The sequence below is a fragment of the Choloepus didactylus genome, chromosome 2 (assembly GCF_015220235.1).
Source record: "Choloepus didactylus isolate mChoDid1 chromosome 2, mChoDid1.pri, whole genome shotgun sequence".
Taxonomy (NCBI): Eukaryota; Metazoa; Chordata; class Mammalia; order Pilosa; family Megalonychidae; genus Choloepus; species Choloepus didactylus.
Window position 1 is genome coordinate 16,758,131 of NC_051308.1, and position 27,975 is coordinate 16,786,105.

Consider the following 27,975-nt stretch of genomic DNA (forward strand, 5'->3'; position numbering starts at 1 on the left):
AGGACAAAAAGAATCCAGTAGGAACTGAGGGGTTAAACCCACTGACTTTTGTGCTGTTACACGAAAGTGCTACTTCCTCTTTTGAGCAGGGCTATTTGAGTTCTCAAGTACTTAATTTAAAGGGAAACAATGCCCGTTCTTGGAATTTTATATTTATGGAAGTGGGGATCATGGGCTTTTAGCCTGCTATTTTGGCAAACCCTCAGTCCAGATGGGGTTCAGTAATGACTTCTACAAGGTGTTTAATCAGATCCTAGTGGAACACGACTGCCATGTTTAATTACTCCAATTTAATGGCGCATTCAGCTAGATCCTGCCTGGTTTGCTATCAATGATTATGGTCTTGGATAAGAGGGGCAAGGACCCAGACACCAGGCCCAATTTAATTCATAAACAGTGATAGAGGAGACTCTGCCAGGGTCTAAAATCTCCATCCGCAAATGCATATTTTTAGTTCTCTCTGAGCCAGCAGTGATTTAGTTGAGGCAGATTATTTACTGAAATGCTACGATTTTGAACCCTACTCTTGCACACAGCCTTCCTCACAGTTTTCACTGGATTCTTGGAGAACAGCTGGTATTAAAGCAACAACAAAACTTCTAACCCCAGTGCCAAACAGCTTGGTGGGTATTGATGGCCAGGCCATTGGTAGTCTAATCCTTAATTTTGTTCTTTAATAACTCAGCGGCAGTTTAGCAGACAAAGGTTCTTTGCATGTCAAGGGGGGCTCATTATTTTTCATTTCCTCTTCTGAAAAAATCAGGATGCTCTGCAAATTTTAGGCAGACCCTTTTATTTAAATAGGGATGGAAACAGATCTCAGCATGTTTTCAGAGTCTGCAGATGCTATTAGTTGTAACAAAACTTTGTAAGGACCTAAAAGAGCAGTACATTTTCCGTTATTAAAATGAACCAGAGGTAGGTTTGCAGGATCGAAGTTTTTTTCTCTTTTAAGTAACTTAAAAGCATTGAAATCTTGTACGTTCTGTGTCAAAATACAAGACTGTGACCTTTGGAGAATGATGCCCATTTAAACCTTCTATAAAGTTCATGAGAAGACAACTTTCTTTATACTTAAGTTTGTGTCTCATTCCCATTATTGAAAGTCAGGAAGCTTGGTCTTTGGGTTAATTTGGAGATCATAGGTCAGGAGCCTAACGCATTCCTTGGATTTTGGCAGGTTGCTTACCACTTTCCCTCCTGTGGAGCATAAGTAAACACATTTACTGCTTTCTTTCCTCAAAACAGGTATTGAAGCAAACCCATTCAACTCGAGTTTCTTTTCCGGCAGTACCATTCCTGAATGGCGTACACTAGCATTAAGGAAGTGGCTTTAAATTTGCATGCACAAAGTCCACAAACACACCCAAATAACTTGGAACTTGTTTCTTATCAATCATTAATTCAAAGGAGGAAAGCATCTGTAAAAATCTTTCTTTATCCCCTCCTCCCATTTCCGATCTCCCAACTTGCGGATTATGAAGAACAAACACTAGCTTAAAATAATGCTGGATTTCAGAGGATTCAAGATTATTTAATACTCTGCAAAGGTTAGAAGTGAAAGTAATGGGCCTTTATCTCTCAGAAAGGTTTGAACAAATGTATTTCATGGTAGCCTGGCGATTGTCGGGAGGAGTGCTGGCTTTGGCACAGATGGCGATTTGTTTCTAGTGACATGCCTTTCGTCTGGTTGGAGATGAGGATAGCGGTCACCCTTAAGAAGTTATAGTCATGGCTGCTCCAAAACTAAAGAATTCATTTGTTGGTCAGTCCATAAATTTTATTTCAGATCTCTCCCTGAACAACAGGTTCAGTTTTCTCAGGCTAAGATTTTACACAGGGAACAAGTGAATTTAATACTCAAATACTTCAATACCAACGAGTCATATTTCTTTGTGAAGAAATCTATCAAGAGCGTTATATTCTATTTACTGATATCCCTTTGATCTTTGGCTCTGTAGACAAGAAGGTATGGCTTAAGGCTTTATGAGTTTGATAAAGGCTCCTTGTTAATGATATGTAATCAAAATCTGCATTTTAATGTTCTAGCAGGACAAGAGACTCCTGACATTTCAAAAGATAATTGTGAGTAGCAAAATCAGGACTGTATTCTGTTATATGCCCCCAATCCTGAATCATAACTTATATTTTTAATGATAAACAGGCTCTCTGTTACAGAGAATAGCAAGATAAAAGCCTCTAATATGCTAATTAACTTTAATTGTCACATACTAGAATGGCCTTCATACATAATAGATCACTCCATACGGTTAGTTAGGAAAAAAGTTATTTTTAGCACATATATTCCAATATTTAATTAGCTTGTACCAAGTAAGTTCATACAGCAAGTCAACATGTTTTGTTATTAAGGGGTACATTTTGTAGCAGAGTGTTCATCAGGATGCCAAGTTGCTAAAAACCACATGTACTATGGGACCGTGACTGGATTCTTCTATGACTTGGTTGTTGACTGGAAACATCTGTTCAAAAAAAAATTTTCACAGGCTGAAATTATGTGGATGGCCCACTGGAGACAGACTTGATAAATTATTCATTCTTTTTATTAGTATATATTGAGAACTGTTTCCTAAAAAAAATATCTCTGGTCTTGTCCATAGAGTTGCCTTAGGAAGGTGGATGGTTCTCCGTTCTGCTAGGTTTGGGTCAAATTTCTTTATTCTCTTACTGCAACGTCAACCTTTCCATCTACTTAATTGCTCTCTAAAGCAAATGAAGGCAACCACCCTTGATCAACGATGCAGAATAGCTGCACTGTAGGCCTTTGCCAGAAACATAACTGTCTGTTGTTCTACTTTCATTAAAGGCAAAAAACAGTTATGGAAAATTGTCTCAATAACATGCAGTTTGTCTGTTTCTCTGAAGCTTAGGTCTTATTCCTGATCAAACTTTCCCTCCTAAATCCAAACCTTGTGAGGGCTCTTATCTCCACAACACATTTTCAACATGGTTCATCTACTTCTTTCCATCCTGTCACCGTAGTCCATGCCAGCATCATCTCCTACCTAAACTGGCACCCTGCATCAACTCTTTCCCTTTTTCCAGTTGGCCAACTATGCTGGTGACCTGTTTTGTTTGGCCTGCAAACTAAACATAGTTTTTACATTTTTAAAGGTTAGTAAATAAAGAATATGCAACAGAGGCCGTATGTGTCTCCTTAAGCCTAAAGTATTTACTATCCGCCCTTAACAGAAAAAGTTTGTAGAGCCTGGTCCTTATATGATCCATTCTCCTTTAGAAGTCAGAATAATCCTTTAAAAATATAGATCAACATTATGCTGCCTTCCTACTTCCACAGCTTTGCTTTAAACTTAGAACAAAATCCAAGTTCTATCATGGCCTGCCATATAATGATCTGGCTTGTGCATATGTCTTCAAACTCATCTCCCAAACTTTCCCCTTTACTATCTATTTCCAGACATCTTGCCATCCCATAGGCTCCTGTGTTTCCCTTTACCTGCAACACGCTTTGCCTGTCTTCCGGTGGCTGCCCTTTCTCAACTATCGAAGGTCACATACTTACGGAAGTCTCCCCTAACCCCTGTCCACATCTCAATTCCTCATCTTTAAAAAGGGAATGATTATAGTACCTACCCCATGGGGTTGCAAGATGGATAACAAAGGATGGAGAATGGTACCTGGAACATAGCGATATTTATATGGCAGCTATTATAATTATTTAGGGGATCCCACCCCTGGCACTGTATTTCTTTCACATTTGTCTGCCTCCTCGTATTAGACTCTGAACTCCATGAAGATAGGGGCTGGATGGCCTTGATCACCATTGGATCCTGCAGTTCCTATCAAATCACCTGGCACGTGAGAAAGGGAAGAAAGGGGGTGGGGAGGAGATATCTACTTGATTCATAATGTCCTGCTAGTCTAAAAAGCTACATTCACAGGGAGCATTATAGAGGGCACCTGGGCCCTTCACTGCCGCGTGTACAAGAAACAGCTGTATGGAACCTGCTGCTAGATTTGTTATAGGAAAGTTAAGGACATTGTTCAATACTCCTCTCAGGTGAAGCCCACATGATTCCTTTTCAGAGAAACTCTAGAAAAAACTTTGTTTCCTCTGAAGTCTTGATATGCTTTCTATTCTCAGAATGTTGACAACTAAGTACTTTACTATGTTTTCGTTCCCACTTTGGCCTCTGCTCTATACCTTCTTTTTGTCTTACACTTGATTCAAATTCATAGTTTACCTCTTCCTTATCAGTTTTCAAATTCCTACTATTTTACTGCATGCATTTTCTTGTAGGCAAAATCAAGGGCAACTGTGGGAATTACTTAACTTGACCCTCAGTTCACGTATTTGGAAAATGGGGATCTCACTACCCCCTATTAAGGATACTATTAGGATTAAATAGGACATAGGGAAAGCTCAGAGAGTAGTGTCTGGCACATAGCAAGAATGAATAAATGTTAGTTACTCTTCAATTTAAATCAGAGTGGGATTCTATAAGAAGAAAGCTAAACAACACTGAATACAGATGTGATCCTAAATGACCTGAAATAAATTCACAGAGTCAGATTGTTGGCATATCAGAAGATAAAAATTTACATTCACCTGACAACACCGTTATTTATGTGGACTTCTTTTAAACATTTATTAAAAAAGCAAAATGTATGTTCATCTCAAATATAACAGTTAAAAATGGTAAAGCAATACAAACAACTTGTGTACTAGCAGCATCCAATTGTTAGAATTTCCCCACCCTGCTCCTCAGTCTATTTCTGGCAAGCTAAGTCATTTCTGAGCTTGCTGCTATCTAACTTCCTCATCATAGTGCAGATAAAACCAAATTTTATAAAATTAACAATTTAAGGTTAAATAAGCTTAAATAAGGGTGTTAAATACAAGACACTTCATCAAAGCTTCTGTACAAAGAATAAACAAATTTGGCATTGTACAAGTGATTCTGCTGGCTCACAGCATACGGGAATTCTAGTAATTAAGCAGATTTACTCTTTTTTTTTGAATCAGCAGAGCATTAACTATACAAAAGTAAACTAAGAGTTGAAGTGACTACTCAGTGAGCCATTTACAAGGCATAAGTATCTTTTTTTTAAAAATCAGAACACTGTTAATATTCAGGCACCAGGCACCATTTGTTCCTGCAAATAAATAAGTCTCTAAAGTAACTGCATTCACACTAGTGTTAAACATATCAGTGCTTTTATTTTACCCCCACCTCAGCTTTTCCAAGTATTTACTATGCCTCTATTCTTATTGCTATGATAATGTGGCTGTGGAAATAAAACTACTGTACATACAAAAAAATAGAGCACCTTTAACATTAAAGTATATGTCTGATTATTTGTTTTTAGGTTTATTTTACAATACTAAAGCCCAAACTATGGTAAATTGCTTTAACATCTCTACCAGGTCACCTGATATATAGGAAATAAAACCCAACTCCTTCCCTCTTGAGGTAAGCCCAAGCCAGAGCACCATTCCAATAAAATCTAAAAGACAAAGGTCTGAACTGACACCAGGATTTTACATTCGTCTTGACATGGGGAGTTACATTCATCTTCACATCACTGTCGCTCTCAGCTACCACAAGACAGCTACCAGGAAAGAATCGAGGCTCCCTATCTTGCTGGGATGAATGGTGCTGGCTGGGCAGAGCAGAAAAGCAACAACATCGATGGCTGATTGAAAGCATGGTTTAAAAAACACATTTTTGTGACTTCACAGGGACAACGGGCATTCCCACAGTGGTCCCTTGATGGGGAATGGGCTGGTTAAGATTTCTTGTCTATGGTGTTGAAAAACCATTCTGTGAATTTTCGCAGCTGAGCTGTCGCTGTTTGGGACTCCTCCTGCAGTCTCATGTTGTCTTGTCTCAAATGCTGAACTTCAGCTTGGAGAACAGCCTTGTCCTGTTTTTCCTGGTAACAGTAGAAATGAATTAACCATGGATGCAATGGATACATTCACTCCTCCCCTAAGCTTGCATTTCTTCTAAGCTGGGGGCCAAGAATCCCTTATTCTTATGTTTTACTTATTTATTTATTCTTTAGGAGCTTAATTAATTCAGTGAGGTGACTTGCCTGCTCCTGAATTGTGTCAATAAAAAAGGGATAGGGGTGAACAACTCAACATATTCTCTCCTTCCACTCCATTGGCTGTTATAAATACAAGTTATTAATTGCAGTTCATATTAGGCTCTATTCAATAAATAAGAAAGTATTAACAGAAGAACTGAGGGTCAAAAAAGGTAAAAGACTTACAAAGACCAAATAGCAAAATGGCAGAAGGAAGTCCTGCATTATTAGTAGTATCTTTAAGTGTAAATGGATTAAACTCTACAATTAAAAAGTCAGAGATTGGTAGAAAGGCTAAAAAAAGCATGACCCAACTATATGGTGTTTACAAGAGACCCAACTTCAATTCAAAGACTCAAGTAGGGTGAAAATGAAAGGATGGAAAAAAACATACCATGAAAAACTATAACACAGAGAGCTAGGGTAGCTACACTAATATTAGAAAAAACAGACATTAAGTAAAAAACTGTTATGAAGGACAAAGAAGGTTACTATATATTGATAGAAGGGTCAATTCAACAAGAAGATATAGCAATTATAAATATAAGTGCACCGAAGAACACAGTCTCAAAATATGTTAAGCAAATACTGACAGATTTGAAGGAAGAAACAGACAATTCTACTTTAATAACACGATACTTTAATATACCATTTTAAATAATGAATAGAACATCTAGACAGTAGATCAATAAGGAAATAGAAGACTTGAATGATACTATACACCAAACCAGACCTAACAGATTAGAATACTACACCCCCCAGAAGTAGAATACACAATCTTCTCTAGTGCACATGGGTCCTTCTCCTGGAGAGACCAAATCTTAGGTCATAAAATGAGTCTCAATAAATGTAAAAATACTGGTATCATACCATGTATCTTTTCCAACCACAATAGAATAAAGCTATGAATCAGTAACAGAGGAAGAACTGGAAAACTCACACGTACGTGGAAATTAAGCAACCTACTTTTAAACAACCGATGGGTCAAAGAAGAGATTACAAGGGAAATTAGGAAGTATTAGGTAAAAAAGATCTGAAATCAGAGACTAACCTCACAACTGGAGCATCTAGAAAAAGAATCACAAACTAAACCCAAAGCAAGCAGAAACAGGAAATAACAAAGATTAGAGTGCAGATAAATTAGAGAATAAAAAAAAGAAAAACAATAGAAAGAATCAACAAAACCAAAAATTGGTTCTTTGAAAAGATCTCCCATGGTCTGACAAACACAGGGCCTGGAGTCATGGCATGTGAACTCCTTGCGTGTCACTTTTCAGTCCAGATTACTATTCCTCCCTAAAACTCTAGCTTCTTTAAGACCTGCTACCACTCCTTATGGCAATTACCTACTGTGTCCCCAGTTCCTGCCATCATTAACTGACAATTCTAGAACCTGGTCCACCCCCGTCTCTCCCCCACTATTTCTGTCATCTTTCCTAATGATTTCAAATCCACACAGATGTTCCATCCAGCACTCTGGCCAATCTCTCCATCACTTCCTCTCAAGCATGTGAAATTCACCCCTCCTCAGCCCTCACTCCCATGGCCATATGCTCTTCCTTGCCATTACTAGTATTGCACTCCTTCCTAAATCTTTTTCAAGTTCCTGCTTCCTGACCACCATCTTCTGTCTTTTTCAATAATTTCTCCAGGACTCCCTCCAGTAATTGTCTAGTCCATTGATCTTACTTTATTGTCCATCAATAGTCCCCACAATGACTTTCTCTCTCCTCACCCAGTTTAGACTTCATGATCCATCAGTTCAATCACACCCTAATGTCCCTGTCTTTCTCTCCCCATTTTGCTTTCTTGGCTAACCCCTAATATCTCCAACTATCCTACAACAATAGCTGGAGACAGGGTAACTGGCCAATCCCAGCTTGCTTGGGACTTCCAGGTTCTAGTACTGAAAGTCACATGTCCCAGGGAACCCTTCAATTCCAAGGTCAAACAGAGACAGCTGGTCACCCAAGCTGGAGAAAAATATGTAGCTTGGCCAAAAGATATCATTTTAAATTATGCTGCAAATTTCAAATGTACCTTTCAGCATTGTTTGGCAATCCTACCAGATGTACTCAATTCACCCTTTATTCTATAAGGTATATCACACCTTATCCTCTATCCTTATAGCTCCAATACTTCTTCCCACTCCTCCCTCACTCAGTCTCATGACTGGAAAAAAAGAGAAATAATTAGAAGAGAACAAGAGAACTGTAGCAACCTATCTGTCTGAACTATGTGTGTATGTATATGTATGTACACAGGCGCACACGTACACGTGCACACACACACACACACACACACACACACTCTCTTTCTCTCAGCTCTTCTATATATGAACTGTCCCTACTCCTAAGGCCAACTCCCTTCCTTGTATGCTAGAGCTCATCCCTTTTTTGCCTGTTCAAGGACATCATGCTCTCTCTCTTCACCTTTATAATTATTTCCTTCCCAATTGAATCATTTCCATCAGTGTTCACAGAAGTTACAATTTTTCCCTTTTTTAGAAAACAAACAAAATAACAAAAACAAAACTCTGGCCTTGGCACTCCACTCCCCACCTCCAGTGACTACACTCCAAATCCATTTCCTTGGATAACAAAACCCTACTCAAAAAAGTTGTCTATACTCCCTCTCCTATTCTTCTGTTCCTTCCTGGAGGCATTCTGGGCGTTCGCCCCCGGCCCCACCACTCTGCTGACATTGTACTTTTTAATGTCACCAACTATTTCCAGGTTCCTAATTCATCAGGCAATTCCTACAGCAGCATTTCACATAATTGTTCTCTTGCCATTCTTTTTTAACTTTTCAAATTGTAACAGTTAATATTTATTGCAATTTTATATGTCAGGCACTTTGTTAAGAGCTTTACATGAATTATCTTCTTTAAGCTCTCTTGCCTTCTTTTCAAAACTCTTTCTTCATTTGGCTTTGGACATACCATGCTCTTCTGGTCTCTCCTAACTCACTGTCCCCTTCCTCCTTTGCTTTGCCGAATCTTCCTCCTCTTCTTGATACTGGAATACTTCAAGGGCTCAGTTTGTGGCCCTCCTTTCCTTAAGTTTCTAGCCTAACCTCTTGACTTCCCTCCCTGTACCCTCAAAGCCAGCTCCACCCTCATTTTTCCCATTGCAGGAGATGGCACCACCATTCACTCAGTTACACAGACTAAAACGTGAGAGTCATTCTTGATTCTGTTTTCTCTCACATCTCACATCCAATCCATCAGAAAGTCTTGTTGGCTCCAAGTTCAAAATATATTCAGGATCTGGCCACTTCCCACCATCCTTTCCTTCCTGGACTATGGGAAGAGCTTTCTAAATCAGTCTCCTGATTCTATTCTTGCTCTCCCTCCAATTATTCTCCAGGAGGCAGTTGGAGTGATTTATTTAAAAACACAAATCAAATCATGATATTCCCTTGCTCAAAATCCACGAGTGGCTTCCAACTTACTTAGCACAAAACCCAGAATCATTTTCCCCACCTGAAAGACCTACCTGATGTGTCTCCTGGCTACCTCTTCTGTCTCCCCTCTTTCCACCTGTCTCCACTTCAGGGCCCTGACATGCTGGCCTTAGGGAATGTAGATCAAGCTCATTCCTGCCTCAGGGCCTTCAACTACCTCTTCCCTCAGTCTGGAACACCCTTTTCTGGCTCCCTCACGTATTCAGATGCCTGCTTAATCTCAGAAAGGCCTTTCCTAACTACCCACCCCCACCCCCTAATCACAAACTACTTCCTTACACTGTGCTTTATTTTCCTTCATAGCATTTACCACTATTGACAGTTTCTATATCTTTATTTACTAACAATAGTAACCATGAGAGCAGAGAGTTTGTCTTCATTCCCTAATGCTCTGAACTAGGTTACAGGCTCTCAGTCATTATTTTCTGAATGAATGAATGAATGAGTAGCTCCCAAATAAAACAGAAGCCATCAAATAGGCACCTCTCTATTTCTAACCCCCACATTATAAACTTAGCTCACTCTTCACCTATCTTTCTCACCTTCTCTTGACTTATAGAGCAAGCAATGCTCCTCCACTAGTCCTCTAGACCCCATCCTCTCTGCTTTCCAAAGCACCCCACACTACTGATTATCCCCTCGCTTGCTTGCATATGCATCTTCTTCCTTACAACAGCCTCTTAACACGAAGGTCTCTCCTTCCTCCAACCTCACCCCTGATCTAGTTTCCACATCTCAAGATGATCCCCTCCCATTTAAAATCCTTTCATGGTTTCCTCTAACTTTTAATCTCTTATGAGACTCTCAATAGTATGATCCTTGCTCCCCTGTCCAGCTCCATCTCTGGCTACTCCCATCATTATCTTCTATGCCTCAGCGATGCTGAATTACTTAAAATTCCCTCACCAAGTACCGATCAGGAGGCCCCCCTCTGCCTGGAAGGCATTCATCTGGCTAACTTTTACTGATCTGTGGCTGGGCTGAGTATTCTTCTAGCATAACACTTTTCGTACCATGGTGTGAACACATTTTCATCTGTCTGTCACCTCTCTACTTTAGGCGGTTTGATGCAGGGACGGATTTCTTGATGTATCTCCCGAGTCCAGCACGGTGCTCATGATGCAACGAGAGTTCAGAAAAGGTTTATGGAATAAACTATTTCATAACTTTTAAGGACTGACCCCACAAGGGTTGATGTGTAGAGCTGGAGATTCTGGGGTCTTGAAGTTGACCAAGTCTTCTGGCAGCAACTCACTCCTCTCATTTTAGCACATAAATAGCTGGTGCAATTGACAGCCCACTGAACTGAAAACGCTAGCCTGCTGTTTTCACCTTACACTGGAAACTGTCCACATAGAGAGACTGCCCTCATTCACATTCATATCTACTGCAATCCTTTTGTCCCCTAAAATGAGATATATTAGTCATGGGCCAGAAAACTGAATTTGATCTATTTATATCAGTCAAAAGGGGTTGATTTGGTGAGAAAACATTCTGATTATGGACTTCCAATGGATTGCTTTACCTTCCGAAGGTCCGTCTGTAGTTGTCGAAGAATTAATTCCAGCTGATTGACTTTGCCAGTCAGTGTTGATGGAGAACGCTCCCTGGCAAATAAGGATATAATTAAAAAGACTATGGAGTTGAAGTCAAGACATTTCATTCAGTTTTTTTTAATTGTTAAAGTTTTCACTCACAACTATTTCATGTGCTTATAACCTGGCAAGGAAATAAATAATATTAGGTATAATAAGAATATGGAGAAAGAGTACACATTGCTGCTTTGGTGGAAAATCCCTCCGGAGTCTCCAATGATTTAAAAAGGGATTCAGAATCTCTACAGACATATAGGTTGGTGAGAAAACAAACGAGAGATTATTTAAATAAGTTTAGCCAATCAAGACAAGGTAGATCCCAAGAAAGTCCTGGGAACCAAATATATACATCTGTCTCCCCAATTTGCCTCTCCCTGTCACTAAAATACCTTGAAGCTTATTACCAAGGGGAACATGCAAGTTAACAGTACTTCAAGTTCATATAAAGGCTGGAATTAGGAATGGATGACACAGGGGAAAAAAAAAACAAAAACGTGTATTCCATGGGGGATAAACATGACAAGAATTTAGGAGAAAGAGATGATTCATTCTGAAAACACTTCAATAGAGAGCATGAGCCAGGGTCAAGGACTTGGGGTCATGGAGGAAAACGTGTCCTTTGCTAGATCAGCATGCATGGGGCAGAGGCAGATGATGACTTGGCAGGAGGAAGGCTGAGATCAGCAAGGTGTAGCTGCCTGGTGCTATCACAGTAATCAGGTGGCAGACGCTGATTCCCAAGGACTCCAGCCCTTCCTCTCCGTCGGGGAAGCTCTACCTTCCCAGGCCAGGCACTTTCAGCTCCTCCTAACCTTGGACATGGGGCATGTGTCTTGGCAGGCAGGTCTGCTCATGGAGTGGAGCAGTTAAGCTGCCAAACACCATCCAACCCGGCAGGGCAGGAAGCTGAGTCAGTCCCACTCAGCATCTTCTCTGGATTCTTAAGGACTGGAGAACACACAGGTGGAAAATGGTCTCCCGGGCTGGCCTGGGGTAAGCTGAATCCCTATCAATCCCCACGGTTTGGGAGAGGAGAGGGAGGGAGGGGTCCCCCCTCCCCTCCCTGAAGGCTCACATACCCAGTTGTGTCCATGAAATCCTTTCCATTGCCTGGATCTACACATAATGGTAGCTCTTGGGATCCTTCCAAGTCCTGCACGTGTTGCATGTCTGTCAAGGTACAGAATGATGCCACTCTCTGGTCTGGAACCGGGAGAAAAACACACATAAAGAAGATTTAGTAATAGCCATAAAGCAATGTTTCTTAGTGGAAATGAATTTAGTAGGTAAATAAAATCTTTTTTCCCCCTCCAAATTGGTTATTGCCCTGTTTTAACCAAACAAAGAAAAACAAAATCAGGCAAGCTGCTGACAATCAGAAAGCATTAAAATTGGCTGTCCTTTCTGGGCTGTATGGCATCCACACATCACAGCCATGGGGACAATTAGCAGATACTGGATTTGCTAGAGCCAATTTGCTTTCTTCTTTCCACATCCAAGGAATGCTAAAGCTGCCAGTTGTGCATGAAAAAACAGAACTGAATGATGACTTGACCAATTAATAGCAACCAGGAAATGGACATCTCCTCAAGCTCATCCCAATCCCAGAGAACATTCCTGAGAAAGAATAGCCAGGATACATCTCACCCTTTGCATTCCCAACCCTCAGAGCTTGAATAACCATGCAGACGTGCAGACATGGGAAATAAAAGGAAAAGTTTACAAGATATCAAGAGCCAACAATCAGCTCCAGAAAATCACCTAGATAGGACGTGTGGTGACAGAGCAGCCCAAGTTCTTCATCTGAATCAACACCTGAAATAAGATTTAGAATTTTCCTATGAACAGTAATATCTTTCTAAACTTGAGAACCTCTGGAGCCCACACAAGGCTCAAATATTGGTATCACATAAATATTGCACACACGTGTGTGTGTTCTAAATGAGGAAAACCCCTCAAGAGTCAATTTTATGAAAAGCTAAACAATGTGGTTAGATCAGACATTTCATTTGTAACTGTCCTGTTGGATACATGACTTTTGTGTATGACGAACATATATGGTATGCCACACATACAAATCCAGCCATAAACATATGCCATAATTTGGAGTTTATTTAAATGGCTCATTCTAAGATGCCTCACTCCAAGAATACAAAGATAGATGGGATAAGAGAGATTCACTAAATAATCTCACTAGAAACCCTTAAAGGAAGATCTGAGGGGCACAGTATTTATAGCAGATCAGACCTATATCTGATCTATAATGATTGTAATTAAGAAGAGTGCTATATCTTAGAACAAGACCTTTTCTATTTTTGGCACCAGTAACTTCATAGTCAACGTTTTGAAAGCCAATTAGGAAAGGGTAAATAATATTCTTCAGAATCGGCACCAGATAGACCCGGCTCTGAGAACTAAACATTGACACAAGAACACTGGTCCAGAAAAGTGAATGGCATGGCAAAAAAAAAAAAAAAAAAAAATCACTTTTTTTTTTAACAATGTGGAAGACTCAGGAATATATCTATCTAATCATCCACTTTGCCCCACTCCCTGACACTTCTCTCCTTGGTTTCTGAGCATACATTCACACTTACAGTCGGAATCCGAGGGTTACAGCAGGTGTACTGCTGCTGCTGGAGTCTTTTTGCATGATTTGATTAATGGCTGAGAAAATACATTTGGGTCCGTGACGGTGGTGCTCTGTTCTTAATTTATCCCATTCCGTTTCCCTCTGGCTGCTGGATGAGTCTCCTAATGAGGCTACCTGCTTGTTTGGTTTATGGAGGGTCATGCACCTTTAGTTAATTAAAAAGGATGGTAACGTCAAAGGCTGCCAGAAGCATACAGAGGAAACCCGGGGCTGTAAAGCAGTGGGCATGGCGCAGTAAACACATTCGGTGCCCTAGTAAAGGCCTAGGGACAAACTGAAAGTTCTCTGAGAGCACAGGGAGCTAGCACTCACACAGGAAGTTCTCAAGCCACGTCTGAATAGGAATGCAGACGTCCTTCAACTAACATTCCTGTAAGGCCTTAAGAATGACCTTAAGGCTCCACACTTCAAATTTTCTAAGACCTGGTAAACATACTGTAACTGTACATTCCTGCGAGATTTGGTATTGGACAGTAGTGATTTTGTGTATGGTGAAGTACTTTGCAATTTAATTAATATCATAATTTTGGCATTGCCTAAATTCTATATGTGATGTGATGTGAACAGGTGGGGGCATGAACAACGGGGCACACTTCCTGGGGTGAGCAGCTCTAGGGGCTGGTTGGGAAGGGTTTGGGCTGCGGTTGTATCCAAGATAGTCCCCATTCTGCGAGGCCCCAAATAATGGAACACAGGAGATGCATTTTTATTCCACAGTGAATTTAACTACTGATGAAAAAGAATGTCAAAAGAAAATGACAGTTTATTTTTCTCTCCTTTGAAGAAGAGTTCCACTGACTCATCCTCATTTTAAGCAGCCCAGTGATAATTTGGTTATGTTTCTATCTTTCTTAATATATCTGCATCTGATGGTCAAGTCTAAATATCTGGATGAAAAATAGCCTGCATCATCATTTTTTTTTTTTTTTACTTTAATTGATAAAATATCTACATATTTCACAGAAGCAGAAATTGCTAACAGCAGCCAGTCAGTCATTCCTTGGGGAGAAACAAGGACCTACTGGGCAGGAAGCAAGGAGCCAAAAATAGAGTTCTGCTAGCAATGTAATTTTACAAAGATTCTACTTTGGATCTAAAAAGACTGGGAGGTTGAAATGCAAACAGAAGTTGAGTTGATTAAGTACAGACACTAAACTACTTTATAAAATAGCTAATCTTAGTTTTCAGTGGAAAACTATATTCCCCCATAGCTTATTTCTATGATGATAAACATTCAGTAACCAAGTAATTCTTTACATTGAACTAACTGGCACATACAAAATCATTAAGAAAAGAGAAGTGTGTAGGAGTATGAATTTCATGTAAATGGTCAATTCAGAGAAGACCATAATTTCACAGTAACAGCCTGTTTCTTTTTCCTCTCATTCTTTGTGTTTGCAAGCAAATCTGGCTAAAAAGAGACATTAGGCATAGCTTATGCACAAAAAATTCATGCCCTTAAATAATCTTTAAAAATTCTTATTTCATTGTCAGTTTCTGAACATATTTGGCCCTAAACGAAGGATGAACAGCCAACAAGCTATTGCATATCAATCTAGAGCTGAGACAGCAAAACCGTTGCATGAAATCACTCCCTTTAGTCAATCCAGGCTGCCTGGAGCACTGTTTGAGAACGGTAAGGCCAAGCCTGGGTCTGGTGGGGAATTGGTGGGGCGTGAGTGCTCCATCCATTAGTCACGTCTGCCGAGGGTGCGGAATAGGAAGGACATGGGCCAGACGTGCGCCACGCAGAACATACAAGTGCAAGGACAGACTAAACTAAACCTGTTTCCACAAACAAAGCTGTTCTCATATATATTTGTTAGAAAGACAAATAAAGAAAAGCTGGGCTTGCAGCTACATGTAGGAAACTAAAGGTTCTGATTCTGATAACTATGCTTAGCAGACTGCAGAAAGCAAGTGGCTGGCGCACCTAATTGACTACTAGGAAATAATAAAAATAATGCTACACTATACTTTCAACATAAAATACTTTGGTTTAGTTTTCTACAGCCCAATGATGGATATAGAAAGAAAATGGTCTAGAACCTGTCCCTGAATAATGAACAAAGGAAAGCCCTGCACTTATTCTTCATTTAAGGTATAAGTGCTGCTAGCTTGAAACAATTTTTAATTTCTTACTTTTGAAATAATTAAGTTGATTTACTATATTATCTTTGGCTTTGCATTTTTCAACTATGTAGCAGTCATTTTTTTTCTTTTTTATTCTATTTTTTTTAAACTAATTATGTTACCATTAGGGGTTACACAGTATGTCACATTTTGTTTGAGTTATGTTTGTATACACACACACACACACACACACACAAACTCACCTAGTGGTCAGAATGTTAATAACTAACAACGTTTTCAATTTTAAGTTGAAACCTCAGAACTCAAAAAGACATAAAACAATACACCTGTTGCATCATAAAAATTTATGATTATACTCCGTTTAAGAAACCAAGTGCAAACGGAATGTATTCTAATAAAGTATATACTTCTACTTTCTGTAGAAATTCACTTATGTGGAGCAGCTCATCCCCACGAGTTAACTCTGTATGTGCCTTACACAGATACACACACACATTCACATGCCAAAAGAGAGGAAGAAAGGCCTTTTAAGTTCTGGGGCCTGCTTATGCCAGGAAGACATGAAATCCACAGTCTCTGACCTTGAGTCTGTAATTTTACCTTGTAAGCCTGTTTTCAACAACATCACCCATTCAACAAAAGCCCAAGAACATACCAATTATCTACTTCTGACATTTTTATAAGTGAGAACGACTTTAAATCCTACAGACCTTTTAAAGAGACTCCACTCCCCTCCTCTCCTTCACTGATGACCTGTTACTAGGTTTTCTAGTTGGGCTTGTCCACTTTATCATTCTTGGGAAGGATGGAATCTATTATATATCTTGCATGGTGCTCCTAAACCTTATGTTACTCCCCATAACAAAGGATATGATGAACACTGCAAGTGTCACAAAATGATTATCTTATAGCATCATGTACATCATAAATTTTATTTAGGCATTCTAATATGCAAGAGGTTTCATCTTTTTTTTTAGTTGTACCAAAGGCAAAATTTTATATTTAAAAAGAAAATTAAATTACAGATTCACAAAGAACAAAAGTTTAATATACAAAGACATTTGTTGTTTGATGTACTCAGTGTCAATATCTGGGGCAATTTTTAAGGTTTTCAAAAAAAAGGCATTAATAGCTCTGCACAATATTTAACATAACTCAACAGGAAAATGAAAACTACCTTCACACCATATTTTTGCAAATTGTTCTAAGGACAGCAACTCACGTTCAGTTGTTTTTTCCTTTGCTTTAAAATAAGCTACCAATAATTCTAACCAGTCTATAACGTATTGTTCCTGGACCAAATGCAAACATTCATACTTTGCAATGGTAACCTGGCCTCTACAAAAAGCATGAAATAGCTAAGGAGAGACTACAGTTTATTTTTTAATACTGTGACTAACTTCCAATAATCTGTTATCAGTTTAAGTATTTGAAAAATACCAGATAGTTAGGTGAGATTTAATTCTTTGGTATAAGCATGAAACTGGTATTGACAGTTTTCTATGGCTTCTGAATAAACCAAGAGGAAACCCAAGGAGCATGAGTAACAAGGAAATCTAGTATACAATGCAAGGCAGGCAAGAGTGATAAAGTCATTTTTTTTTAAACAGGAAAAATAAACATTAATATCATACTCTAGAGAAACTAACATCTATTTAGAGGTTTTAAAGTTATAGAAAACCAAAAAGTCAAGCTTCATAATGATCAAAACTATAACTTGTAGCTAGAATATTTTGCTGCATTTTGGCATTATATCATAACTTATAGCACACAACTATCTGAAGACGCTTAGATCTTGGCATAACAAACACCTCACACCACCCCAGAAGGGGTAAAAACCAAATTCTTTTCTCCCCACAAATGCCTGAACTTTATTCCATAAATTAAATCAAAGTGAGAGGTATAAAGGAAGATTATAATGCAACTCTCTTATCACTTTTGCATTTTTTTTTGTTTGTGATATAGACAAGTATATTTTTGTTTTTGGAATTGTATACTGCTTCATTTAGCAAGCTTAAAAAGCTTATAAAATAACTTTTTGAATAAGAAGAAAGTCTAGGGCTTCATGGTTATTAATTTTACTACCAAAATATCTAAGGGACTCAATCCATTTTAATAATTATAGTTCTTTTAAATATCATGTGAAAAATTCTTTGTGGACACTAGACCCAAGACTATCCTATATCCAAACAGAATACCTATGACCTGGGTTTTGAGGTTTTTTACTCAGTTACCTGTTTTTCAACCTGCTACTTCCTCTTACGATTTCTTCACTTACTAAACACAAACTGAGATTTTTTTTACATCGAACCGTCTCCTACAAGGCCCTGTAGGATAACTTTGTAAACACGTATTTCCATTCTTTGAACACCAACATCTTAAACTGAGACTAATGCCTACAGCTACATTTCTTATTAAAAGTTTGTCACTAAAGATTTACCATTCTGAGGGATTAACCTAATACTACCTGAAAAAAGAACTGAGTTACAGATATTCCCATAAATCTTAAAGCCACAAACTAGAATTCTAATGAATTTTTAAAAAACATTTCTGAAGAAAAGGCAACTGCACTTATTACATCAACACTATTAAAGTATAAGTGACAGAAACAAAGGGACCTACTCATATTTCCAAAGGCCAAGATTTATCATGGCAAAGTCTAACAAATAGGCAAAGGAAACAAGATATTAAATACCAATATCATAAAAATAATCAGTTTCTTTGTCTTTCTTCTGCTGCATGAGGAACCCAAAAAGTCAAATAGAGGATTGTTCTGCTGAGCCATCCACGAAAACTTTAAGAACAGATAGGTATATATTCCGTTATTCTTTCAGGGAGAATATTCTTTATCTTATACATATTTTTTTAAAAACTTCCAAGATAAAAATAGAGTTATTTAGCCTTGTGAGTATTTTGCAATAAAGTTTCTTGAGTGTCTATGACACTCTTCAAGCAATTCAACTTTGCAAACAGTCATCCCTTAAAAGTTCCTTTGACTTGGGATCTATCCCACGGTTACAAAGCGGTTTCCTCCTCTGTTGAATGTGACAGCGACTCTGTTCATTTAGGATCCCAAATTGCTCAAAGTCAACCCTATCTGTTTTCCAGCACTATTTATGTCAAATCATAGGGGTAGACCTTTAGGAACTTTCTTTATATCAGATTGCTCTCACTTTGCCAAAAATGAGGCTACAGCAGTACCAGCTAACCGTGGTTTCTGAGTTACTGAGCACTGCACTGCTGCAGGATTGTCAACGGATACATTAAAATTCCTCCATTTGTGATGGAAGTCTGCCTTTGGTAAGTTCTCTTTGCTAGTACATTGTCGAGCAGCTGTTCTGTGTTCAACTGGGCCTGAACCTTCAGGCCTCTTCTGAAAAGAAAAGTTGCCTGACGTGTGTCTTTCTGATGGATTAATTTATTTCCACTTCTGGTAAAATTGGCTGGAATGTTATTTTTTCTGTTTAACTGGTTAGGTCTCTTAAGAACGGCAACTGGTTTCCTCTGCACTTCAGTTTGTCTCAGGTTTGCCTTCCTTTTTAATATTGGAAAATATCCCTCTTTATTCTTGTCACTTAGAGGTGGTCGATTTACAGGTCTGATTCCTATTCGAATTCCAGTTGCTTTCCTAGCTGCAAGGCCAGTGACAACCCCATAAGGACGTCTCTTTCCAGGCATGACTCTTTCTCTACAGATCAGACTTTTCTTACCAAAATCAGAATTCTGTTATCCTGAATTACCGGGTACCACTTTGTTGGAGTCTTCCATTTCGTCTTGGAAAGTTCTGCTTCTTTCCTCCCTTTTGATTCAACTTGATTATATCATCCAAAGCCATAACGATTTTGTCAAGGTTTCCATTTCTGCGGGTTTTCGGTGGCGGTGCCCGAGCTGCGGCGCCTCCCACCAACCAGGTTCCGACCAGGTTCACGGCTGAAGACGTCAGGCTGAACAGTCAGGAGGGAAGGCCCAAGTCTGAGGCCCGCCACCCCCACTCACGCACGCGGACTAGCTGCACCCGCAGCGTGCACGCATCAGAAGGTTGCATCTTGCTCCCACCAACACAAGAACCTAACCCAGCGAAAACAACATCTGAAATGTAACTCAGCCAGGTTTTGAGACTGCCGTTCTTGCTGACCTCTAACTTGGTTGTTACGGTACTGGGTAAAGTCAGGCTGCCTGGGCTCCATGGAGGCACCACACACCACACTTGATTTACTTTTTCCCTCTGTAGACCTATGAAGGAGATCTCAATTTTTTTGGCATTTAATTTTTTGGGTAGAGTTTGCTCTATTTGTTAGCAAATTTTTAATAATGCTGCATAATGTTTGTCTGTAGGAAGCTTTTTCATTCTTTTGACTAATTGCCTACTTTCAAGAATTAGATTTCTGGTCCAAGTGTGGCCGCATTTTCCTGCCTCTAGCTATATACAGTGTGATATTGCTTGAAGAAAAAGAAGATGGATCACTTTATAATCTTTATAATGAGACCAGCTGTGCATATTCTTCATAGTTTCCCAGAGCTGGTGTATCATTTTTCATATTCAATAGGTGTGAGCTGGTAGCTCATTATTGTTTAAAATTGCATGCGTAGTTGAACATTTTTCAAATATTTGTGTGTAGTTCTTCTTTTGTGAACTGTGCTTTCATATGCCTTGATCATTTGTTTACTATGGATTTGGTGGGTTTTTTTTATGGTTGATTTCTTTTATGTACTTTAAATATATTTCTCCATATTCCCATATTTTCCTTTTTATTTTACTGTTCTCTTTCAGTTTTATAAAAGGTATAAATGTTTAATTTTATCTGGCCATATTATATTTCATATTTTCTTCCATTACTTTATAAAGCATTATTTCACTCCAAAATAATAAAAATCTTGCTTTCTTTTACTTTTTCTAGAACTGACTTTCCTAATTTCTAAATCCAAATGGAGTACCTGGTTTCCTTTTCCATTTAACTCACATATATAATCAGATTTCTGTCTGGATTCTTTAGTTTTCTTTAAAAGGACCCATTTGTATTTTTAAATCATTATTATCCTGTTTTAATTATTATTATTGATTTATAATAGGCTGTTTTTTATTGAACATTGCCCATCTATATTCCAAATGTAGGTTATTAATTTTTAATGTATCCTTTAGATATTTTAATTGAAATTGTGCAAAATCTGCAAATTAAGAAGGACTGTCATCTTTTCTATATTTCAATCTTTTTATCCATTCCTCTCCTTACTATACTAAGACTTTTCAGCTAATAAAGTGTTCTTAGATTTCTCCCATTATAATTCTAAAGCTGGCTTAATTCCCAAATAATTAACAATTTGATTTTGCTGACAGATCTAAGGTGTTCTTTGTCGATGTAACAGAGAAGACTGTCTGAAAGGATGGCAGCCAGCAATCCCTCCCATCGCTGTGTGCACATGCCACTTCTCCATCAGGAGGGGCCGTCTACTTCCCCATGTGCTGAATCTGTGCCGGCTTTGTGATTTGCTTTGGCTAATAGCCAGGGGTGGAAATAATGCCCTGGGACTTCCAAGGACCAGGCCTTAAGGGATCTGTTTCTGCTCTCCTGATTACCTAAGCCACCATGTGAGGATATACAATTACTATGCTGGAGATAGGGGCCTGGCTAACGCCATCCATTTCAGCCACCCCATCTGAGATACGAGACATATGAGTGAAGCTGCCTTGGATGTCCCGGCCCCAGCTGAGCTCCAGATGAAGACAGTTGTATGAGTGGCCCCAGCAGAGGAACCACCCAGCTGAGCCCAGCCAGCCCACAAAATCATGAGAAATAATAAACCTTTATTGTTTTTGGCCATAAGTTTTGGGGTGATTTGTTATACAGAAACAGATAATTGAAAAAATTTAACAAGACTTTGAAATAATGCTTTAAACATATTTTCACTTATTATTTAACTACTTTATTTTATAAACTGATAATTTCTTGTTGATCTTTCACATTTTCTACATAAAGAAGCATACCTATAAACATTTTTTCTTTTATTTTTAGTACTTATTCATTACTTATTTAAATGGCAAGGATCTCCAGTACAAAATTAAAGGATATGGTCTCAAAGTTACCCTTGTTTAGTTTCTGCATATAAACATTTCTCCATTTGGTATCATGTAACTACTCTGAACAAAGCAGATGTGTTTTGATAGGCTTCAGATTTATCACTCAAATCTTGTTTTATTAGAAATCGGTCCTAAAAACATATACCTTTTGAGATAACTTCAAATTACATTATCTACCATAACTTGCTAAAGTTTGTCTTTTATTAAACCATCTTAGCACTTCCAGATTAAACTCTCACCAAAATTAATAAATATTTTTAATTTACTACTAAGTTTCATCTAAGTCTTCTTACATCAATATTTATGACTGAGATGGTCTAATGATTTTCCTTTATTTGATGTTATATTTGGTTACAATAGGAAGAAATCCTATTATGCAAGAAAGGGGCTTCTGAATTTTAAGAAAAAAATTTATAGAACAAGAGCATTATTTGTTCTTTGGGACTTTATACAATTAACTGCAAATTCATTAGTTTCAGATGATATTTGGGAATTGGTGATATTCTTGCATAAGTTTTTAAATGCCTTCCAAACTTTGGCTTATAGCTGTTGTTTCTTGTTTCTTGTGCTTCTCTCCTCATCCCCTTTTCTTGCGAGAAATATCAGATCTTATTTTTCAAATTTATTCCTACAAATCTACTTGACATTTCTTAATTTTTGGCCTCTCATGTATTGGTTAATATTAATCTCCTTGTAATTTTGTTCACTTGTACTTTTCCTTTTTTTTTATCAAATCTGCTATTGGTTAATCAATATTCAAAGACAGATTGATTATTGATTGTATTTCTAAATCTCACTGAGATTTTGTCATTTGTTTTTTAAAATTTATTTGACTTCTCTTGAGGGTTTTTTTAAATAGTTTTTTGTGAAATCTTCTTGAAGTACAGTTAAGTTAGTTCATTTTCATGCTTTTTTTCACTTTAATAAATGTTTCTGAAACCATGCACTTTTCCAAGAACTACTCTCGTTGCAATTCACAAATTTAAATAGGTAGAGTCTTTTTCATTACTTATTAAAATAGAATACCCTCTCCTATCACAGTCTTTAATTCTTTACAGTCTACCTATTATTAGATAATTTAAAATTTTCCAAATGCTTAGTTTTTTTTGTGTGTTTTGCTTTTACTTTGCTATTTAATTATACTTTCATTGTCCTGTGGGTTACAAAACATGGTAAGGAAATCATCCTCTTCTTTGGAGGAAATTTACTGAATGCTTGTGTACAGTATACCAGAAGAGCTCTTATCCATGTTGATACAATCTACATTGTGTTTTATGGATTAATAGAGTTTAAACATATTTAAGCAACCATGACTGGGGCAGATTAATTTGATGACTCTGGTCTATTCTTGAAAGGTATAGTAAAATCTAAATTCTTAACTCATGTATCCAATGTGAATCTGACCTCTAACAAAAAGGTGAATATATCACATGTCAAAATGTGCAGTGTAAGTGAGGCAGATCAATGGGTTAGAGGCACTTCTGCCAGGGAAGAATTACACTATTGGATTTTATAAGGGTCATGGTATTTCAATTCAATAGGCAGGTAAATTCCATTTTTAAAAGGCCTGTTTTTAAATGTGCTGACTATGTACGTCAAAGTATGGACACAGAATTATTCCAAATGGGTTGGAACTCCATAAGGCATTTTGAAGTGTCTTTATTAGTTTTTAACCATTTAAACAAGCACATTTAGAAAAAAACTATCCTGTCTTTATAATGTTAGCTCAGAAACGGCTATGAGAACTTGTACAAACGATAAAGTCATAAGCAGGGCAAATGGGTTATCTACTGAAAGCATTTCTCTTTAAAGCACTAAGGTGACTGCTCCTTCTCAGTCACCACCATATTAACTCAAATCAGAGTGAGGCAGGGCACTGGGGACACAACCCAAAGTGGCACTGACATGAGAAAATCTGATTAGCCAAATGTCTGGAGTTTCAAATTCTCAATTGAATTTTCATAGGCTGACATTGTCTCAAGATGGTATGCTACCCTGCAGAGTAGCATCAAAAATTACTGAACTTTTTAAACACGACATGAACTCTTTCCATACAATTTTTTTCTATAAATGTAAACTTCAGGAAGGTTAGCTATCCAAAGTCCTTTCCCTTGGCACACATAATCATGTAGTTTTTCCACTTAATTCAGGTAGCAACACACCTGAGGTAATGGCTAGCTGGAATTTCTATGTCATGCTTCTTTCTGCTTTGTCTCAGCATGTCAACTACAATGGATACTCAACTTCAGCTCAGAAATACTCTCTGATGAACATAACATTAGAACTGGCAGATGAGGACTACGGAAGCCATAGAAATTCTTTGGACAAAGTGCTTTGTTATATAGATGAGAAAACTGAAGCCAAAGGGATTAAACATGTCCCTAAGGGGATAACTGTTGGTCATTCGGTGAGTTAATGTTTACAAAGTACCTACAACGGTGTTTGGCACAAAGTACATACTTCATAATAGTTAAGCAACCTTTCCAAAGCCCCACAATCAAGCGTTAGAGTTGAGATTACAACCCAAACCCAAGGAACGATAATTCAGTAAGTCACTGTGCACCATTTTGCTTTCTCCATCTCCCACTGTCTCCCCAGCTTCTTGAAAAGATCCACTTCAGAGCAGTGACTGTAGTCTGAAGGACGATCTAAAGGGGGTAGGGAAACCAAACAAAGGCACACATGGAGGGAGGATACAGAATAGATGTAATAAATATTGCTTTAAGTCTGAGCAATGAGCACAAAATGCAAAAAGACCTCGGAGGTCAAAAACTATATTATGAGTTGGGACAGCTTCAGGCAGAACTGTTTGGTATTTGATACCTACTTACTTCCTTTTACTAGCTCTTCTTTTTTTTTGTTATCTGCTGGATAAACAAGAATAAGACATATAAAAAAGTCAGCTTTCCCTGGAGAAACTCATCCCTAATAAGAAAAGACAGACGTATGAATCAAGCCCAATCAGTGTAGTTAAGCGCTAATAGATATTTATGCAGTAGTGAAGCAGAGAGGGCAGAATATATGTTCTTACACTCTCCTAGGGGCAGTAAGATTTGGTCAAAGTAAGAGAACACAGTGTGTAAAGAACATGCCTGGGTCACTTTGCACAGAAGTAACAACAGCATTCCAGCATTCCTGCCCTTTGATGTTAGGTCACTTCTAGGCCAATGTTGGAAGCATTAGGGTGGGGTGGGGGGCACAGGAAACAACTGACTTCTGGTAAACTCAGAGAATTGGGGCCTCATTACAAAGCAGACAGATGTATTGTGAAGTTTCTAGAAGAGACAAGTACTTTGTTAAAGCAGCAAACCCAAGGGCAGTCTCACTCCTTCTATTAAGGGAATAGTAAGGGCTCATTCATTTTGCAGAAATTTCCCAGCAGAAGATTTCTTCTCTACCTACCAGAGCTAAATTTCCTTGGGGTCTGAATTAACTTGAGAGCAGCTTTCAACTCATCCCCTCAGGTGCTCAGGATCATAGGCACTGATAGCAATTTATTACAGCAAATCCACTGTCAAGGTCTCTGTAACAGGTTAAGCCTGTTAGCAGGTGAGGGGCAGTTAAAATGGCAAATCTCAATCTACTGCAGTCTGACTTCAAAGCATACCTGCTCTCCTGGGAAAGGACTCATTTCATTTCCTGAGGTCTTAACATCATGGGTAATGGGCTGGAGCGAACATAGAATGAGGAGGTGGAGTGAGATGGGGAATTGAGAAAGAAGAGGGCCTTTCCATTGGCCGTGCTCTTCTCCCTGCAGGGAATTCAGTGAATTCTGAGCTCTACCAGGATGTTGTGACTGAGGTGCTCCAGGAAAGGCTTTGAGATTCACTAGGAGAGTCTCATCAAGGAAAACAGAGACCTTATGAAAATGATCCTGTCTCTATTGTCAGTTCTGGCTGCTGATTTTCTCCAAAGCAGAACCTATAAAAATGATCCAGGGGTCACTGGTTTTCTTGATAGCCACATTTAAGATCCTGAGGATGCATGTGATGCAAGCATCTTCCTTGTTTCTGTTTATTTTTATCTGCAAGCTGGGAAAAAAATGATCCCCTAGGGTAGCTTCAACCTTATAATATTCATAACACCAAAAATCATAGAAAACAGTGTGGCAGTTGGAAGGGTCCTTAATAGATTAGCTAGCATATTTACCCCTCACTGCCTCATATTTTTGATGAGGCTACTGAGGCCATCACCTCTACTTTTCATACAAGAAAACAGAAGGCCAGGGAAGAAAAATGATTTAGCCTAGCTTAGGCAGAATTGGTGCCGTAACTACCTACACTCAGGTTTTGCGATCCCTTATGTAGTCCTACTTTCACTAGATGACATGGCTCCCTTCAGGAAATGTTCTCAGTCACAGCTCAAGCCTTCCCCTGCTTGTTTCATCCCCAAAGATGGAAAATCATCCAAAACATTCACCCAGACAATCCTGGACAGACACATTCACCTAAGTTGCTGCCACGAGCCCTGAAGGAAAATGCTTCTTGGCAGCGGGTGACTCCCACCAGGCTGGCCAGTCTTTACCTTCAAACGCCCGTGCAGCATCCACAAGGTGGGACCAATCCAGCCCCGTGGCCGTATCTGGGAGGGGCATCAGGCCAGGGTCGGCGCATTTGGACTTATCCGATAATGACCCGTCAGAGAACCAGAACTCATCTAAACAAAGACAAAACCAGAGCGTCAGTCAGATCATGGGCACTGTGTGTCGGGTTGTCCCCTCACAAAGGGGCCCAGAGAACTTCTAACATATCTCCTGTCCCAACTCAAAAAAAAAAGGGTCATTAAGCTGTGAGGACCCAAAATGCACATGGCTGGGAAAATGCAGAAGTTTTTAAAAAGCACCAGGCTTTTAAAGCATTGAAAGCACCGAAACGAACAGATATTTGCACACTGATGTTCACAGCAACATTGTTCACATTGGACAGGAGATGGAAACAACCTAAATGTCCTACATCAGATGAGTGGATAAATAAACTGTGGTACATACATATGATGGAACACTACGCAGCCACGAGAAAGAATGAGGTCGTGAAGCATATGACAACATGGATGAACCTTGAGGACATATGTTGAGTAAAATAAGTCAAATACAAAAGGAGAGATACTGTAACTGTATGATATCACAAATGTGAGCTTTGTGAAAACCATAAAACAAGTGTCTTATATTGTAGAATATAGGGGACCTAGAAATAGCAGCTAGGGAAGGGGAAATGATAATCTAGTAAGAACAGATAAGATATTGAGGGTAATCTTAATGATATGGGAATGCTCAGGAATGACTATGGTTTGTTAACTTTCTTGGGATATGGTAGGACTATATTGGAAGCAATGTAGTTATTTTAGGATATTTGTTTTTCTTATTCCTTTATTTTGTTTGAAATGTTATTTTTTTAGTTTTTTGATAAAGGTTTTTAAAAAAAAAAAAAAAGCAGCAGGCTATAGACTCACTTAGAGGTCAGTCAGCAAGTCAAGAAGGCTTAATCTCCTTTGTACAATAATGCAATTTCACAGGAAGTTTCCCTCCAGAACAGACTTCTCTTGAATACATTCAAAACTGATTGACTGCAAGATAAACTCCTATTTTCCTCAGAGGTGATTTTCCCTTTTTTAAATTGGTGTTGCAGGCCTCTGTTGAAAAAAGGTTTGAAGCCTCGTCTCTCTATCCTGATGACTTGAAAAACTTACTGAAGAACAGTTACCTAAACTGAACATCACAAATGTGAGAGGTCTCAAACCATATCAGTATTAATTTATTATAAAAATCCAATAAGACTAATTTGTTTTCATTATTAACAGACAAGAAATAGAATATTTTATATACCATGAACAAAAATGGTGGGTGGATTACTTTTTTGACTTAATTAGACAGCGCTATACCTGGTTAAACCAGAGAGCTCTCATCCACCTAGCATTTAATGTTTGATAGCTTTCCTTTGGCTGTAGAAATGGACTTTGACATTTCTTTTTCTTTTTAAACACTCATCACAGTATTTTAAGTGTCTCTATGGTGAATAATACTA

General features: G+C 38.5%; 1 protein-coding gene and 1 pseudogene across 6 annotated transcripts in view; both read right to left on the reverse strand.

Annotated features, from left to right (window-relative positions):
* Positions 1 to 4,609: 4,609 nt before the first annotated feature.
* The window catches only part of SIPA1L2 (signal induced proliferation associated 1 like 2), a 261,788-nt gene continuing 238,422 nt past the window's right edge, over positions 4,610 to 27,975 (reverse strand). For 4 of the 6 annotated variants that reach the window (XM_037820966.1, XM_037820960.1, XM_037820984.1 and 1 more), the window contains 5 exons: positions 26,480 to 26,611; positions 12,894 to 12,947; positions 12,212 to 12,335; positions 11,063 to 11,144; positions 4,610 to 5,916 (listed from right to left, as the gene is read on the reverse strand). In XM_037820966.1, the coding sequence (XP_037676894.1) occupies positions 5,770 to 5,916; positions 11,063 to 11,144; positions 12,212 to 12,335; positions 12,894 to 12,947; positions 26,480 to 26,611 (539 nt within the window). In that variant the 3' untranslated portion in view covers positions 4,610 to 5,769. The remainder of the gene's footprint in view (positions 5,917 to 11,062; positions 11,145 to 12,211; positions 12,336 to 12,893; positions 12,948 to 26,479; positions 26,612 to 27,975) is intronic. The other 2 variants (XM_037820991.1, XM_037820977.1) reach the window with 1 other exon arrangement.
* On the reverse strand, positions 12,250 to 19,924 carry LOC119526794 (annotated as a pseudogene).